Source organism: Pogona vitticeps, chromosome 1, assembly GCF_051106095.1.
Source record: "Pogona vitticeps strain Pit_001003342236 chromosome 1, PviZW2.1, whole genome shotgun sequence".
Taxonomy (NCBI): Eukaryota; Metazoa; Chordata; class Lepidosauria; order Squamata; family Agamidae; genus Pogona; species Pogona vitticeps.
Window position 1 is genome coordinate 122,904,262 of NC_135783.1, and position 16,400 is coordinate 122,920,661.

Genomic DNA, 16,400 nt, shown 5'->3' on the forward strand with positions numbered 1-16,400 from the left:
CCATTTCTTCCAACATAAAAAACCGCAGCTTTTTCAACACAATTACTTGTTTAAATTGGACAGAATTACATTTTAAGGGAGCTTGTGATTGCTGTCATTGAACTGGAATGTATGTAGAGAAACTCATAGGTTGTGATTTGGCTAAATTCACTGCACATAAGAGGAGAGGACTCATCCCCTTCCCCTCCATGCTCAGTTCATTGACCTCCTACACACAGGGAGTCTAAAAAGGGAATTCTGCTGTCCCTGGACACTGCCCATGTGAATGTGGAACCTGATTTTCCAGCATCCCAAATCAGCTAGGGATCCCCCACAGACAGCTAAGCTCTCTCCCTCTTCAGAATCATAGCCCTGCATGTGTAAAATGACAATAGAGTGACTGGAACTAGAGCACTCTTATCAGCATGCGAGTTCACCCAAATCACAGTTGCATATCTACTTATAAATTAGCATGTGCAATATTATGCAAATCTTTTTGTCCTCCTTTCAGTGATGATAGCCTCTTTTTTTGGTGATGTGTAAGTTGTTGGCCTACATCCCACTGGAAGAAAGTGGGGAGGCGATTTTCAGTTCTTCTCTTTCTCTGTAGCTACCAGAAGCATGTCTTCCACTCTTTTAAAGATCACAGCCCTATGGAGAAGATGTGGGACCATAGAGGACTGGGAGTCGAGGGGGGGCATCAGTGAAGATCACCATTGCTGCAGTTCTGTCAGTGGGATCCCCGCACTAGCAAACTCCATCCACAGGAGACAGATTCCAGTCACATCCCTTTTCCATTGATTTTTCTGTCCGGTCCTTGGGGAGGGAGGCAGGTTTCGTATGCAGTCCATTTGGATTTGTGTAAATATGGGGTCATTCACGGGCCCGCCCGCCCTGGTCTCAGATGTTGTCAACAGTTATGTTGAGTCAGACTAGTTTTTGTGCAGCTTTCTCCTCGCCGCCTTTTTTCCTCTTGTCTGTTCTTCATGTCTCTGTTACCATACAATGAGATCATGGAAAGGCTGCCAGACATTAAACTGGCAGTGAAGAAGAAAAGAATATCTTGTTTACTGTCATTTCTTCTGAACAAGCTCCAGCTGGTTGTCCTTGGCTTTTCTGTCGCCAAAGAAAAGTCAAATGTAAATGTGCATACTCGCATGCAGACACATACACATATTGTACTTTAGGCTTTAAAAAGAGAGAAAGGCTTAACCTCTCACACAAATACCATGCAATTATTGTTGCTAAGGTATAACTAGTTTTTTAAAAAGAAATATAAACTATAGAAACTGTGAGTAAAAGATGACATCTAACACAACTTGTATCTTGGAAAGTCTAATGGCCCAAAATACTGTTTGTGTAATGTCATGTGGAATAAGCTGATGATGTCATCAGCTTATGTCATTAGCCAGAAGCTAGAATGAAATTTTACAGTAGGGCTAGAAGAAAAGAGAATCTGATGTTTAGAAAAGCAACATCATTTATCTGACAAACTTCCACGATCTTGTACTTGAAAACGTGATATTGATCTCTGGGCAACCACCAAACTGCAATGCTCTGGAATGTTTTTTGTCCATGTTTCCCAAACTCCTGGTTCAACAGCTGTTACATCAGAGATGTCAGAGCAGGATTGGTGGCAAGTGATGAATCCTTTGCTGTTCTGTGGCGCTGCGGAGGAGGCTGGTATAAATTCTACTTCCTAAAGTGTAAATCTGAGGAGGCTACAATTTTTTAAGAAACTGTTGGAAAGAATATTAAGAGTGTGGGGCTGTTATTCATTGATCAAGCAGAGGTAAAGCCAGAAATGTTGCTTTAGTTCTGATTTCATTCTGACTGGAAATGAATTTTGGTCTTCACAAGGCTCACCCATTCTTTGAGATGAGCACTGCAAGCTACCAGAATTAAAATCTAGCTCTGAATCCCATCAGCATCACTGAGTTCTCTATCTTTCTTTAGGTTGATTGCTTATGAGATTTCTGTCCCTTAAATTCCCCAAAGGCTGGTACTTCTTCCAAGTCCTCAGCCCACTTGTGTGCTGACAGAATAGAGGGATCCTTTCCAGAAGCATTTGTTCCCTAAAACCCAGACAGTGATACTGGCCCTCAGACTTCTGTGCTCCTATCCCACTTCCATCCGGTTCCATTCTCCTAGGGAGAAAGAAACAAGGATGCCAGTAAAGCTCATGGTTTGGAGGTTGTAGTGGTGGCTGATTCGAAACCTGTTAAAAGGAGTTCGGCTTTTTCTTGTTCATTCAATTACGTCTACACCTTTAGGATCCTAAGGGCCAAGGGCCAAATCCAATATTTGTCACAGCTAGAACAGATCCACTAAAATTACTGGACGTTGTTTGTCTCAAGTAATGTAAATTCCGTTTATTTCAGTGATTCTGCTGTATTTGGGACTGATCCTCAATGTAGGCCCAAGTAATGAGTGTTCCCGGGCAGTGCATGTGAATAGATGCACATCCAATTAAATTTATCACTTTATGTGTTTCCTTAAAAATCTACTGATTAAATCAGTTCTGATGTAATTAGATTAAAGCTTTATTCCAGTGGATTTCCTGAAATGTGCTAGCGATATCTGTTGCAGCATCTGGTTAATGTTTTCATAAGAGAATATATATTTTTAGTTTATGCACTTTATTGCAATGTTAGTTAGCTGTAGGCTGAAGGACAGGATGTGCAACCTGCATTTGAAGGAGTGAGTGGATTGGTATTGCAATTGCTCATCTGCTCACATATGCATTCTTTTACCCAATACATGCGTACATGTTCACACGCACACACACTCAAATACAATCTGTTCCCTCCATATACACATACATTTATGCAAACACACACATTTTCTCCCATCCCATCTAAATGCACAGCTTTAAACCTCCCCTTGCTGTCTCCTGTGCTCTAGGGATAGCTGAGGAGTGGGAATTAAAATGAAGGCCATATGGTTGCCACCATGTAGCCACTGGTAGTGGTGAGGGAATAGTGATCTCAGAAGCCAGGGCACTTTGTCTCCTCCCCTCCAGCCCCACTGATCAGCTAGCCTGGGATCCAGACAGATTCAGGGAACAACCAATGGTCACATGCAGATCCTTGTTCATTCTAGCACACTTCTTTTCTCCTACGTTTGTCCTCATGTTTGCAACTATTTTTAAAATATTGTTAATTTTTCTTTTAAATAATCAACTTCACTGTTGGTTTATTCTTGCTCCTTCCTTACCACTGAATCAGCTTAGGCCCTGGATGATTCAGTGTAGGCACTTAATTCTCTTTGATTTAGCCAGCAGAGTCTGAAGTTACTTGAATTTTCCCTTTGAGCCAATGCCAGCAACCTAATTGAAAAATGCTTGTTACTTCCTTAGGAATTTGTGAAGAAACTGGAAGAAAAAAAGGCTGAGCTAACTAAAGCCACAGGTATGGGAGAGGCTATCCTGGCTATCTGCCACCCAGACTCCATCACGACCATTAAGCACTGGATAACAATCATCCGAGCAAGGTTTGAAGAGGTCAGTCCAACTCAAGGCTGTTTTCTGTGGTAACAATCAGTCTTTGGCAGTTTGGAGTATGCCTGGCAATTAGCAAGGCTGTCGGTCATGTTGCAAAGAAACAGTCCATCTGTTGAGAGCAAGATGTTTAGTATACCCATAATGTTGTCTACATTTGGCCAGTTTTTTCTCCTCTTTAGTAATGAGAAATAAGGAAAGTAAAGTAAAACGGTACCAGCGTCTTTTTACAGTCAAGGATGATAGATTTTTCTCCCTGCAAAGAGGCATTTGAATTGAGGGCAAGGGGAGTTCTAACAGTACACTATAATTTTACAACAAACATTTCTGTCACTACTAATTAACAGCCAATGGCCAAAATTCCTTTTGTATTGTATATTTATGCAGGTGTAACACAAGGAGTGTAATGTATTCTCGAAGGCTTTCATGGCTGGGATCTGATGATTGTTGTGGGTTTTTCAGGCTCTTTGGCTGTGTTCTGAAGGTTGTTCTTCCTAACATTTCGCCAGTCTCTGTGGCTGGCATCTTCAGAGGACAGGAGTCAGAACTCTCTCTGTGCTCTGGACTCCTGTCCTCTGAAGATGCCGGCCACAGAGACTTGGCGAAATGTTAGGAAGAACAACTTTCAGAAAACGGCCAAAGAGCCCGAAAAACCCACAACAACCACAAAGATTATAACTTTGAACAGTGAATTCCCACAAGTTAAAGACGGAGTAGGCATTTCCTATCGCGCATCAAGTCACATGACTGATATGCACTAGGAAATGCCCACACAAACTTCTTTATTTATTTTTGATGTACAGAAATTCACTGTTGGCATAATTAGTAGGATTCCATCCAGTGTGTCAAATAATACCAGCTGACGTCTTTTGTTACCAATTTTTTCTTTGCCTAATACAAGAAAAAGGTCCACATAACAAATAATAGGCCTGCACCATATGTTAATGTGTAGGAGTATGACCGTACACAACTGTCTCTTAAAATGTTTTTTAAAATGAAGAAAAAGCCACACATCAGTATTTCAGAAAAGACACATATGCAGAAGGAAACTATGTGGAAGGAGATTGTATCTTTCCTGGAAACTATACAGGTATGATTTTACCATACCATAGTTTCAACAGTTTCTTTAAAATGTACCATTCCTGTCATCACTTCTTTTGATGAATCATCTGATTTTATCCAGTGCAGGTACATAGTTATAATGACTAATATCATAGTATGATAACCAAAATGCTATCAGCACAATCGATACACCATTACTATAGTTATCTCCACTTTTCCTTTTGGGATGCAGAGAGTTTTTAGGTGGTACTCATCACGGCCAGCAATGAGGTCACTCATTTTTAATAAAGTTAAATGTGTTTGCAGGAGAAGGAACAATTAACTGATGGGGTAAATTATAATTTACTGCTTTTCTTTGCAAGGTGTTAGCCTGGGCAAAGCAACATCAACAGAGATTGGCAGGAGCCTTGGCTGCCCTTATTGCTAATCAGGAGCTGTTGGAAGCATTATTGTCCTGGCTACAGTGGGCAGAGACAACTCTCACGGAAAAGGATAAGGAGGTCATTCCTCAGGAGATTGACGATGTCAAAGCACTTATTGCTGAGCATCAGGTAAGAGAACTATGGACATCCCATGGCCCTGTGGCAGTCAGTTATCTTCATTGTATGGTTATTTTAGAGTTCAGGTAGAGCAGAAGCTTCTCAAATAATTAAATATCCTTACACTTGTTATATAATCAAACAAAAGCAGGTTTTTATACATGGCAGCTGAAATCCTGTTGCTTAGCATAGCAGGTTACACTAGAGTAGGCTCACTGAAACAGTAGGGATTTGGTTTACCTTTGTTTGACGTGTATGTAAAATTGCCTCTCCTGTTTCTGAGATCAGCCAGCCTCTACTCTTGTGCCCCAAAGGTTACTTGCATGATCTGAAGAGAACTTGTAGTCAATGTGGGTGATGCCAAGCACTGGCAACAGCCTGCTGGGATCATGGATGATAACAATGCTGAAATATAAAGTAGTACTGCCCAATGTAGGTCAGATGGTCAGATAATGGTCATGATGATGATTTCTCTTTCTCATCTGCGCTGTTTCTTGCTGATGAATTAAGAAGAAGGATGGTGATGTAATGTTAAATATAAACTTTAAAGTACTGTACTGTTAATGTCTGTATAACTTTGTTGGTGATTGATTTCTCCTTCTCATGTACTGTTGTTGTTGCCTATAAATGATTGTCCATTGCCTTGAGCTTTGTTTTTTGGAGTAGCTTTGAGAGTTCTATAGCATTTTATTTGGTCTTGCACCAGAAACATGAATAATGGAAAATGAAACAAAAGAACACAAAAGAGCATTTCCTTTTATGTTTAACAAAAAGACCAATACCCAAATGACCCAAAAACAAATGAAGCGTCTCCCGAAAGAATAGAAAACAAATGAACCCTGAAAGTTTTCCCGTACACATCCTTAACACTAGGTCAGCTGCAGCTAGCTGAGTTGGAAATGTCATAACACTATCTTTTTTTCCTGCTCTGCCTTTCTAGTAGTATTGTGTCTGTTTCCTTGGTGGGAAAAATGTAGATCTGGAGCAACTCAGCCCTACCCTTTGTCTGCCTCTTTTTTGTCTCTTTCACCAGCAGGTTTTCACCACAGAGCAGTTCTGACAGCAGATTGCTCTGTCTCTGAGATCAGACAGCAGAAGAAAATTCTACTAGAAAAGTACATTTCTGCCAAAAGAAGGGCATTTCTGACAGCCATAGAGGCTTGTGCCTAAACCTTGTACAGCAGGACCCACATATTCATAGGGGATCGGTTCAACAACCTACTGTGGGTACCTGAAACCACGGATATAGCAACTCTGTATATGTATAACATACAAGGAGATGGGTCAAAGGCCACAAGGGAGTATTTTTATTAAATCAGAAAAAAGTGAAGTTGGAAGGGGCTTACAAGGCCATCACATCCAACCCCTTGCTCAGTGCAGGAATACTATCAAAGCATATCTGCCGGGTGATTAAGTTTTTATTGAATGCCTCCAGTGTTGGAGCACCCACCAACTCCTGAGGTAACTGGTTCCACTGTCATATTACTCTAACAGTTAGGACGTTTTTGCTGATATTCAACCAAAATCTGGCTTCCTTTAACTTGAGCCCATTGCTGCATGTCCTGCACTCTGGGATAGTCGAGAACAGATCTTGTCCCTCCTCTGTATGACAGCCTTTCAATTTATTTGCGAAGGCTTTCACAGCCGGGATCTAATGGTTGTTGTGGGTTTTTCGGCCTCTTTGGCCGTGTTCTGAAGGTTGTTCTTCCTAACGTTTCGCCAGTCTCTGTGGCCGGCATCTTCAGAGAACAGCACTCTGTGCTCTGGTGTAGTTGGCTTGGGAGTGCCAGTATTTATGGCTGTGAGACAGGCTTTTGTCTTATTCAGGAGATGGGTGATTAGTGTTTCTTGTTGTGAGTGTATTGTTGTGATAAGGACTCAGAAGTCAGCATTTGCTGTTAGTAGATGCCAAGTCAGGAGGGCCTGGCGTGCTCTGTCACAAAGAGTCGGACACGACTTAAGGACTAAAACAATAACTACAACAAGATGCCAAGTCATGTATCTCAGCAGGCAACAGCAAAGCCTACACTAATTTGTTAATTTGTGGCAATCTGTTACTAGGATTTACATTGATGGCATTTGGATGGTGTAAAAATGTAACAAGATTTCAGCCCTTGTATTCTCTGAGAAGAGATTAATATTGTTTTTGAGGAAAAAATTCACATTGCCATGCTCGACTGGCGACATCCAAGGAGTGCATGGATCAGGAAGTGTCTGGCTGCATTATCGGCTTGATTGATGTGTTTATGGTAGGCAAGATGAGCATGCAGTTTTTCAGGCTTTATAAAGAATATGCTGTGTCCCACAGAGATGTTACTGTAAACTGTAGGGAAAAAATAGTATGTGAAGCAGAGGCTCTTGCTGCAAATGAGAGATTTCACAGGTCTCTTTCATTATTTCCATCAGTATGTTGCAAACCATTATGTGTGCTGTTAGTCAAAGCAATCCCCATTTAATTTCAGACATTCATGGAGGAAATGACTAGAAAGCAGCCTGATGTGGATAAGGTTACTAAGACACATAAAAGAAAAGCAGCTGAAACAGGTCCAATCCAGTCTCATATTCCTGTGCTTGATAAAGGTAGAGGAGGAAGTAAGTAACAAAGGGAAATGGGGGGCATCACATATAGAGTAGTCATTAATTGTTTGCAAAATGTTCATATATGGTCCGGTCCATTTTGTTTTAATTATTTTTCCCCCAATAATTTCATAGAACTGAATGATCTCTTCAGCAAATTAGCATATATATCTTCTGTTATCTTAATGTTTTTAGAAAATTCTTTGAAAAATGAAAACATTAATTCCTTTTCCTGTATCATAACAGGAAAGCGTTCCCCGACACCAAGCATATATCCTTCAGGCTCTCAGGCCCAAATTGAAACCAAGAACCCACGGGTAAACCTCTTAGTCAGTAAATGGCAGCAAGTCTGGCTTTTGGCGCTGGAAAGAAGAAGGAAACTTAACGATGCTTTAGACCGATTAGAGGAGGTCAGTAAACAACAGTCAATATACTGTATGTCACTGTACTATATTTTGAATCACTAAGCCCAGGTCTAGTATTAATGGCAGCGACACTTTGCAGAGTAGCAGCAGACCAGTGGATTAATACATTTGCCCTTCACCATGCAAATGGTGCATGTCATTGCTGAATCATGTGGCAGGCCTGTTCATGCAGTTCTGACCCACATTTTTCAGGAGAGAAAAATCTGCAGACAGATGTCAGCACATTTCACCCTCTGTGTGATGGAGGAATGCAGCAACCTTCCTACTCCTATACCACACAAAGAGAGGCATAGTCACCAATAACATGTATATTGGGAAAATGTGTCTATGCTTATCTTATGTGTATAGCATATGTTGTGCACGTAAGAAGAAATACTGTGATTCATCCCTAAAAAAATTCTGTCTACTGGGATTTATGTTTTTGTATCAAATAGTTTTGAAACATTTTATAAAATCAGATTGGGGAATATCCAAACTGTGGAACACTTCATGGATTGCTTCATATATTCAGTCCCCCTGCCATTGTGAGGCTTCTCATAGTTCTATTTATTAAGTCATGTCATGAGAATCTCCATGTGGCTTATTTTCATCATGCAGAACCATCCCACAATGTTTGTATAGTGGATTTGCAGTTGAGTAGCTGAAATCTGCCTAAACTGCATGCAAACCACTGTTACAAATAGTTTATTGCAGGTTCTTCTAGATGAAAGCCTGTTGTGCAGCCACACAAAAGGGGGAAATTTTAGAGGTGAATTGCTGTAAGTAGGCATTATCAGATGCACACCAAATTGCACAACTCTGTGTGCAACTGGTAATGCTGCAGTGATTTCTTACAGTTCACCACTAAAAGTTTTGCATGACTCTGCAACAGGATTTTGGCCTTAATCTCCCTAACTGCATTCCTTCTATGAACTTTCCAAATGCAACAGGCTTCAATGGAGAACTAAAGATTGTGTCATTAGTTTACAAAATGGCAACTAAACCCTGGGTGTAAGTTCTTTCCCCATTTCCTGGATTTTTCAGGGCAACCTCCCCCACCATCCGTTATTAGTATTAGTCCTGGTTTAGAGTTATTTGTGTCCATAGAGCAAGCATAATCAATGTTAAGTCTCTTCTTAAGGGTTTGCAAGCCTACATCAAATCCTGGCTTAAGTGGAAGCTATGATTAATGCAAGTATGGCTTAATTCTTGAGAGATGAAGTGAGAAACCATGGTTGACTTGGATAGGAAGGGGTGCAGTTGCCTCAGGAAGAGTAGGTGTTAAAGTTGCCCTGAAAATGAGGTGGAAGATTGCTCTGCTTTCCATTTTCCACCAGAGTTTGCAGGAAACCCACATTAACGTTGTCCCTGAGCCTTAGCATTATGATTGGGTGGAATCCCGAGCCGGTTCAGCTCCTAAATAATGTTTTTTTTGTCATTTTTTTTTCAAGCTGAGGGAATTTGCCAACTTTGATTTTGATATTTGGCGGAAAAAGTATATGCGCTGGATGAACCATAAGAAATCTCGAGTAATGGACTTCTTTAGGAGGATAGATAAAGATCAAGATGGAAAGATAACGAGGCAGGAGTTTATTGATGGGATTCTTTCTTCAAGTAAGTTTTAGAATGTGTAATTCTGCACACCTAAAATTTAACTCTGTGCAAATGCTTCCATCTTTTAACTGTCCTCGGAATGTCAGTTTGCTGGTTTTAAAAAAAAGAGTTGGAACCTGATAATGCTCTTCAAATACTGAACAGTTCTCAAATGTGAAAAGGCAAAGACTTGATCTCTGCTTCTTGAGAGGCCAGGACTGGTTCTGTTGGCCTCACCGTAAAGGATAGATTTAATTTGTGCATGAGGAGAAATTGATTGAGAGCAAGAGCAGTTCAGCGATGGGAGGACCTCCCCTCACTGGTGTTCTTTCAAGCACCCCTCTGTTTGTGATGTTCTTCCTCTGAATTCCTTGCATCAGTCAAGATGCTGAACAAGCTAGCATATGAGGCTCCCTCCGACTTTACCATTCTGTCATTATAATAAACATCATGTGCTCTCTAGAAGGCCATTCTGGAATATCTGTAATCCTGATATGTGTTTTTTGTTGTCTACTTTTTTAATGTACAGAGTTTCCTACTAGTCGATTGGAAATGAGTGCAGTAGCAGATATATTTGACAGAGATGGTGATGGATATATTGACTATTACGAGTTTGTAGCAGCACTTCATCCAAATAAGGATGCATATAAGCCTCTGACAGATGCAGATAAAATTGAAGATGAGGTATTCTTCCCTGCCTTTTGCTATAACTTATCTTTTCTGAAATTGCATGCTGTCATCTGTCTTCTTGTTTGATTCCATAATTTGCCAATTATGCAAATATAATATTATTTTTCTGATTGTCCTTTTTAACAGGTAACAAGGCAAGTAGCAAAATGTAAATGTGCAAAGCGATTCCAGGTGGAGCAGATTGGTGATAACAAGTATAGAGTAAGTCCAGAAAACATATTCATATGGTCTGTTCATTTAAACTCAAGTATTCTTAAAAGGACAGGAACATCTGAACTTTTGAGTAAAATTACTGTAAAGAGTTTAATTTTATGCATTTTCTCAAGACTCTGAAGACAACATGATTGCAGGTCCTACTGCATGTTTGGTCAGTCTTACATGAACGTTAGGATATTAGATTTTAAAAGATGGGATTATTACGGTGCTGAAGTTACAAATACAGCTTTAATTGGAATGAGGTTGTCAGTATCTCCAAAAGTATTTTTCTCGTGATGGAAAATTCTAAATAATTCATGATAGAGCTTGATTTTAAAGGCCAGATACCAATCCAAGTGTACCCTGATATGTTGAGAACACCTTCTGGAATTTGTATTGTGCCATTCATTAACTTTTTAATTATGATTTTCCCCCTACCGCAACAGTTGGGAGTGCATTATACTTCCGGAATAGCTTAACAAAATATATTACACCATTACCATCCTGTCTTTTTATTTTCTTTAGAAGCAGATCTTTTCTTTTTCTAGACAGGAAACTGTTCTCTCTCTCCGCCCCATCTTTTAAAGCAAACAACAAAAGATATCAAGAGAAACCTGTCAAACTGCAGAAGAGAGCCAGTGTTTTATTTTGGTTCAGTAATACTGCTATGGTTGTGTATTTGGACAAGGAAGGTGGTGTAGCAATACAATAAATAGGGAAGATAGGTCTTTGTCTATAGTCACAGCCCAGTTATCTAACAGTACCTGTACCACTCTAAACTACGTACTGTATTGTGTTTAGAGATTCGGAATATATGTGTGCTTTTAGTGTGTGTTCTAGAGTTATGTGGAGGATTTCCTGTCACACTAATTATGTCTTTTTCCCATTTTCCATCTCTTGTCAGTTCTTCCTGGGAAATCAGGTATAAACAGTGGAATGTGTTATGGAGTTCCTAGTATTCTTTTAATACATCATTATTTCAGCTTGCAGTGGCTTGTTCTTCCCCCTTCCTTTCACCTTGAGCTAATTCATTGTTGATCCCGCTGTGGTGCTCTCTGGAAATGCTTAGCAGGTTTCCTTGTTGTGGAAATTGCCTCTTTGCCTGTTGCTGCCTCATTAATGAGATTACTTTTAAGGGAACCAGATAATAGTCTGCAAGGACTGCCAGTGCAAATGCCTTAGGCAATCTTGCTGTACTTCACCCACAAGAATTTCTGTGAAGATTGTACTGTTATACTGTTCAGAGGATCTTTCTGATTTTCATGCTGCATATGACTGTCAAATAGTCTTGTCCTCATGCCATTTTTAAACCTTTGGAAAACAGCCAAGACATTTCAGGTGGAAACTGAATATGCAACCTGCATTTCCCTAAAATCCATCACTCTGCAAATGGACACCCCTGCTTTCCTATTATTCGGTTCCTAAAAGTAATATGTCTTTCCAACTTTGCTTAAGCAGTACCTTGATAAAGGTATATTTGCAAATTAAGTTCAGTTTTGTGATTTGGCTGTAAAAATATCCACTGGATAAATAGTTCTTTCTAAGGATACAATTCTTTATTTTAATCTAGATATATCTCTTAGGGTAATTTGTTCCGTATTTATACACATGAAGATTCAGCCCTTAGATACCAAAGTAATGTGAGAGAGGAGATCCTGAATCAGTCTGATTAATTTTTTGTTGTCGATTATGAGCTTCTACTATATGACTGCAAATAACTGGATCTGTACAGGAGATTTTGATGGGCTGAATTAATAACATGAGAGAGTTCCTCTGCAGTGACAGAAATTACAGTTGCCTTTGGGACTGTAATTTTAAATTCCACAGTGCAGGAAAAGATGAGGCCAACCATGGCTTCTCCCACCCTCTCTACCTTCATATTGTTTCTTGTCCTCTTTACCACTTCTTTAACGATCAGGGCTGCAGACAGACTGCACAGCAGGTCATAAAGGGAATGGTATTGTTAACAGAAGAGATAAGAGTTTAAAAGTATGGTGCAAATAGCTAGATCATTGTCTGGGAGCTTGGTTTTGATTCACATCACCTTCCATGGAAAGTCTATGTTCTCCACTAACAAAAGCAATTGGGAAATCCTAGAGCCATTTCAATTTTTTTTTCTTTGTGTATTTTCCCTTTTTTCCTTTGAGGGGGCATAGATATCTATGTCAGAAAAAGTAGATCTATAGTACACATATGTAGAACAGCATGGAAATTCATGAACAGAAAGTGCACAGGTCCTTTTACCCATTGATTATTTCCTCCTCTAGCATCTACCATCTTCATTTTTTTAGCATATTATAATAAGTCTCATTGGATCCAAATCAGGACATTTTAATTATTACAATAGTAGAACAGTCCAGGATTTTAAACCAAGATGTGAATTTGCATTAAGACCCTAGCTTGCTCCAAAAGTATTTACTACAATTACTACAATTTACTAGTTTGGACGTGGTGGCGCTGTGGGCTAAACCGCAGAAGCCTGTGCTGCAGGGTCAGAAGACCAAGCAGTCGTAAGATCGAATCCACGCGACGGAGTGAGCGCCCGTTGCTTGTTCCAGCTCCCGCCAACCTAGCGGTTCGAAAGCATGCAAATGCAAGTAGATAAATAGGTACCATCTCGGTGGTAAGGTAAACAGCCTTCCGTGTCTAAATCACACTGGCCATGTGACCACGGAAAGATTGTCTTCGGACAAACACTGGCTCTATGGCTTGAAGAGCGGGATGAGTGCCGCCCCCTAGAGTTGGACACGACTGGACAAAAATTGTCAAGGGGAACCTTTACCTTTACCTTACTAGTTTGGACATCATGGAAAATTATAGTTAATTTCAGACTTATACAGTTAACTGCAGCAAACCAAAGAGGGAAATCACTGTAAACAATGGAATGGGGCTTGTTCATGTCTTCAGTCATTAAGCAAATACATGCATTAAGTTAAATGCATTGTTGTAAGTATTAATGGGTGGATTCAGAAAAGTAGGCTTTCAGCCAGTTGCACCAGCCTAAAAGTTAAATCCCAGTGGTTCAGAGACTGATGATCTATATGGCGTGTATGAGGCAGCAGGGTCAATGAGTGCTCAGATCACCAGAAAGTTTTGCAAAGGCCTCTGGACATCAGCTGTTTGTTTTCATGCTTACACAGTTGAACTTATCTGCATGCATGTTTTAAATTGACATTAAGCTTAGTATATATGCTTAAATGTGCACTGCAGCACTTTTCAAAGAATGCTGATACAGGGCTATTTGACAAGATCGTGGCCACACACCCTGCTTAGTTGCTGTATGACACATCTAGTGCTCTAAAACCTAAGTCAGTCATCAACCCACAGTTGAGGGAAGAAGATGATGTTGACTTTCCTGGAAGTAATAATGGTCGGCAATGCATGTTCTGTTGGCACAGTGTTGCTGATGCTTTTAGAATGCACACATCACAAACCCAAAACCACACAGGTAATATGAGAAACCTAAAAGATATTTAAGGTTTACAAAGCAGTAATTATGTGCTTTGAGGTGTGTTAGCAAGACTTCTTAGGGATGCCAGGTTCTTCTCCCACCATGTATATATAATCATGTAGTAGAATTTGCTGGTTTGACATTCATACTGTACAGCACCAGTAGCACAACCAATTGTTCACATATCATAGACATTACAGAGGTAACTCTGAAATATAAACATAAACTCTAGTACTGGAGAGCAAGAAGCTATGGACTTCAAAAGATTCACAAAACTGCAAGATATTACATCAGTATCTACAAGACAGCTTTGCTGATGCTGGCCATTTCTATGTTTATTATTTAAATTTATATGAATGCTCACATGCTGATTTAGTATAAAGAGGCTCAGCCAACATCTAAAATTAATTACATTTTAAAATTGAATCTTAAATTAAACATACTGTATGCCCAGATCAAAGGTTAAACATACTCAGATCCATTGGCATAAATGGGACATAATTTATTCATAATTGTTCTGTTGATTTCAGTGGATATGGTCTAATAATGATGAATATCTTGCTCCAACTCCATTAAAAACAACTAGTAAAAACAGTGTGGGCCTGGGATAGCGTGCAATATTGTTAAAATGTCAGTAATATTGGTTAATGCAAGCTGATTGGTAGTAGTATTTCAGTTGCATCATGTGGAAGTAAATCCCATAACAGCACATCTGATATCCTCAGCTTTAGAGTTATACATTATAAACCATTCATTTAGAGCAGCATTTAGTGACTACCCAGAGGGCATTTTTCCAGAAAGCAAGAATTGAAAAGGCTTCTGATATAACTCTGTAGTAGTATACATGATAGTATACGGATATATCCATTGTGGTTTAATGGATAGAATAATAGCCTGGGATTAAGGAGGCCTGGATTCAAATTCCTGTTCAGCCATGGCAACTCACTGGGGGAGTAGAACTGGTAAAATCACTCCTTAGATATCTCACCTACCTTGAAAGCTGCATTAGGGTCACTAAGTCAGTTCTGATTCAATAGCACATAATAACAGCAATATAGAAGAGACTCTTTTTCTGCCCTATTAGATAGAGTTATAAAAGTTCAGTTTTTTCTACTTTTTGTAATAACTTCTAATTTATTGGTTTTTAGAAGATTTCTTGTTATCATCTCCACAGGGATAGATCTGTGAATAATTGATTGTTGAAGAAAAACATCTACTGATACATAACTTCATGTGTTATTACTAAATTACCTGCTTTGAAACAATATGAAAAATAATCATGTAACTCACAACAATTGAGCATACCGTTCTAGTAGCATACAGCATACCTTGCAGCATACCTTATTTTTCTCTGCTCTCCTTGCCCCTTTGCTACTCCGATTGCTACCTTTTGAGTCAATGCAATTACATTCAACTTGAAATACAATCTTGACCACATGCATAATGAAACTTCTTTAATGATTTTTCCACTAATGATTTAGGATCATACTGTTTGGCTAGCACACATTGCCATATAGAACTTGAAGGAAACTTGAGCATATTTTCTTATTGTCTTGCATAGTTTGGTGATTCCCAGCAACTCCGTCTTGTCCGTATTCTGAGAAGTACTGTAATGGTTCGAGTTGGAGGTGGATGGATGGCATTAGATGAGTTCCTAGTGAAAAATGATCCCTGCAGAGGTATGAGAACATCTTTAGAAATGAAGAAATTAACAATGAGCTTATTAATAATATATACTGTGTTTTCCTGAAAATAAGGCCTAACCTGAAAATTACGCCCTACTATGATTTTTCAGGATGCTCGTAATATAAGCCCTACCCCCAAAATAAGCCCTAGTTAAGTGAAACCCCACCCTCCACCATTGTGCAGCAACCAGAAGATGACATGACTGTAAAATAAAACATCCCCTAAAAATAAGCCCTACTGCGTTTTTGGAGCAAAAATTAATATAACCCTGTCTTGTTTTCGGGAAAACATGGTATGGCTGTTGTCATAATGGGATGGAATAAGGTGGGAGAGTGAATTGTAAGCTGTATAACATTGTTTAAACATTGATTCATGTAGTGTTTTCTTTATATTCATCTTAGGGTTTTTAAGGATTCTGCATTTGGAGAAATAGTAAACCCCGGCTATGTTTTACATTCACTGCATGACATTAGACCTGTTTCAGGATTCCGCTGGTTTTCTCACCTATATGCTGAGAAAGCTGGAAGAGACAGAAACCACACATTCAGGAAAACTGCTGGTTGTCTTTCTCTTTCCACTGCTTATCTCCATTTTCTGAGTTCTCGGTAGCTAATTTGCCCTGGGAGTTGGGTGGTAAAGAGGAGCCACACTCCTTGCCCCTTTGCCACCCAACTCTCAAGACAAATTATGAGTATAAGAGTGAAATGACACAGAGGAAAGGGCCT

General features: G+C 39.5%; 1 protein-coding gene across 17 annotated transcripts in view; it reads left to right on the forward strand.

Moving 5' to 3' along the window:
* Positions 1-16,400, forward strand: part of DST (dystonin) — a 397,214-nt gene that overhangs the window by 368,982 nt on the left and 11,832 nt on the right. For 16 of the 17 annotated variants that reach the window (XM_073000291.2, XM_073000297.2, XM_073000283.2 and 13 more), the window contains 9 exons: positions 3,338-3,481; positions 4,903-5,091; positions 7,542-7,671; positions 7,903-8,066; positions 9,512-9,674; positions 10,183-10,337; positions 10,470-10,544; positions 11,443-11,460; positions 15,551-15,668. In XM_073000291.2, coding sequence (XP_072856392.2) covers positions 3,338-3,481; positions 4,903-5,091; positions 7,542-7,671; positions 7,903-8,066; positions 9,512-9,674; positions 10,183-10,337; positions 10,470-10,544; positions 11,443-11,460; positions 15,551-15,668 — 1,156 coding nt within the window. The remainder of the gene's footprint in view (positions 1-3,337; positions 3,482-4,902; positions 5,092-7,541; positions 7,672-7,902; positions 8,067-9,511; positions 9,675-10,182; positions 10,338-10,469; positions 10,545-11,442; positions 11,461-15,550; positions 15,669-16,400) is intronic. The other variant, XM_073000332.2, reaches the window with a different exon arrangement.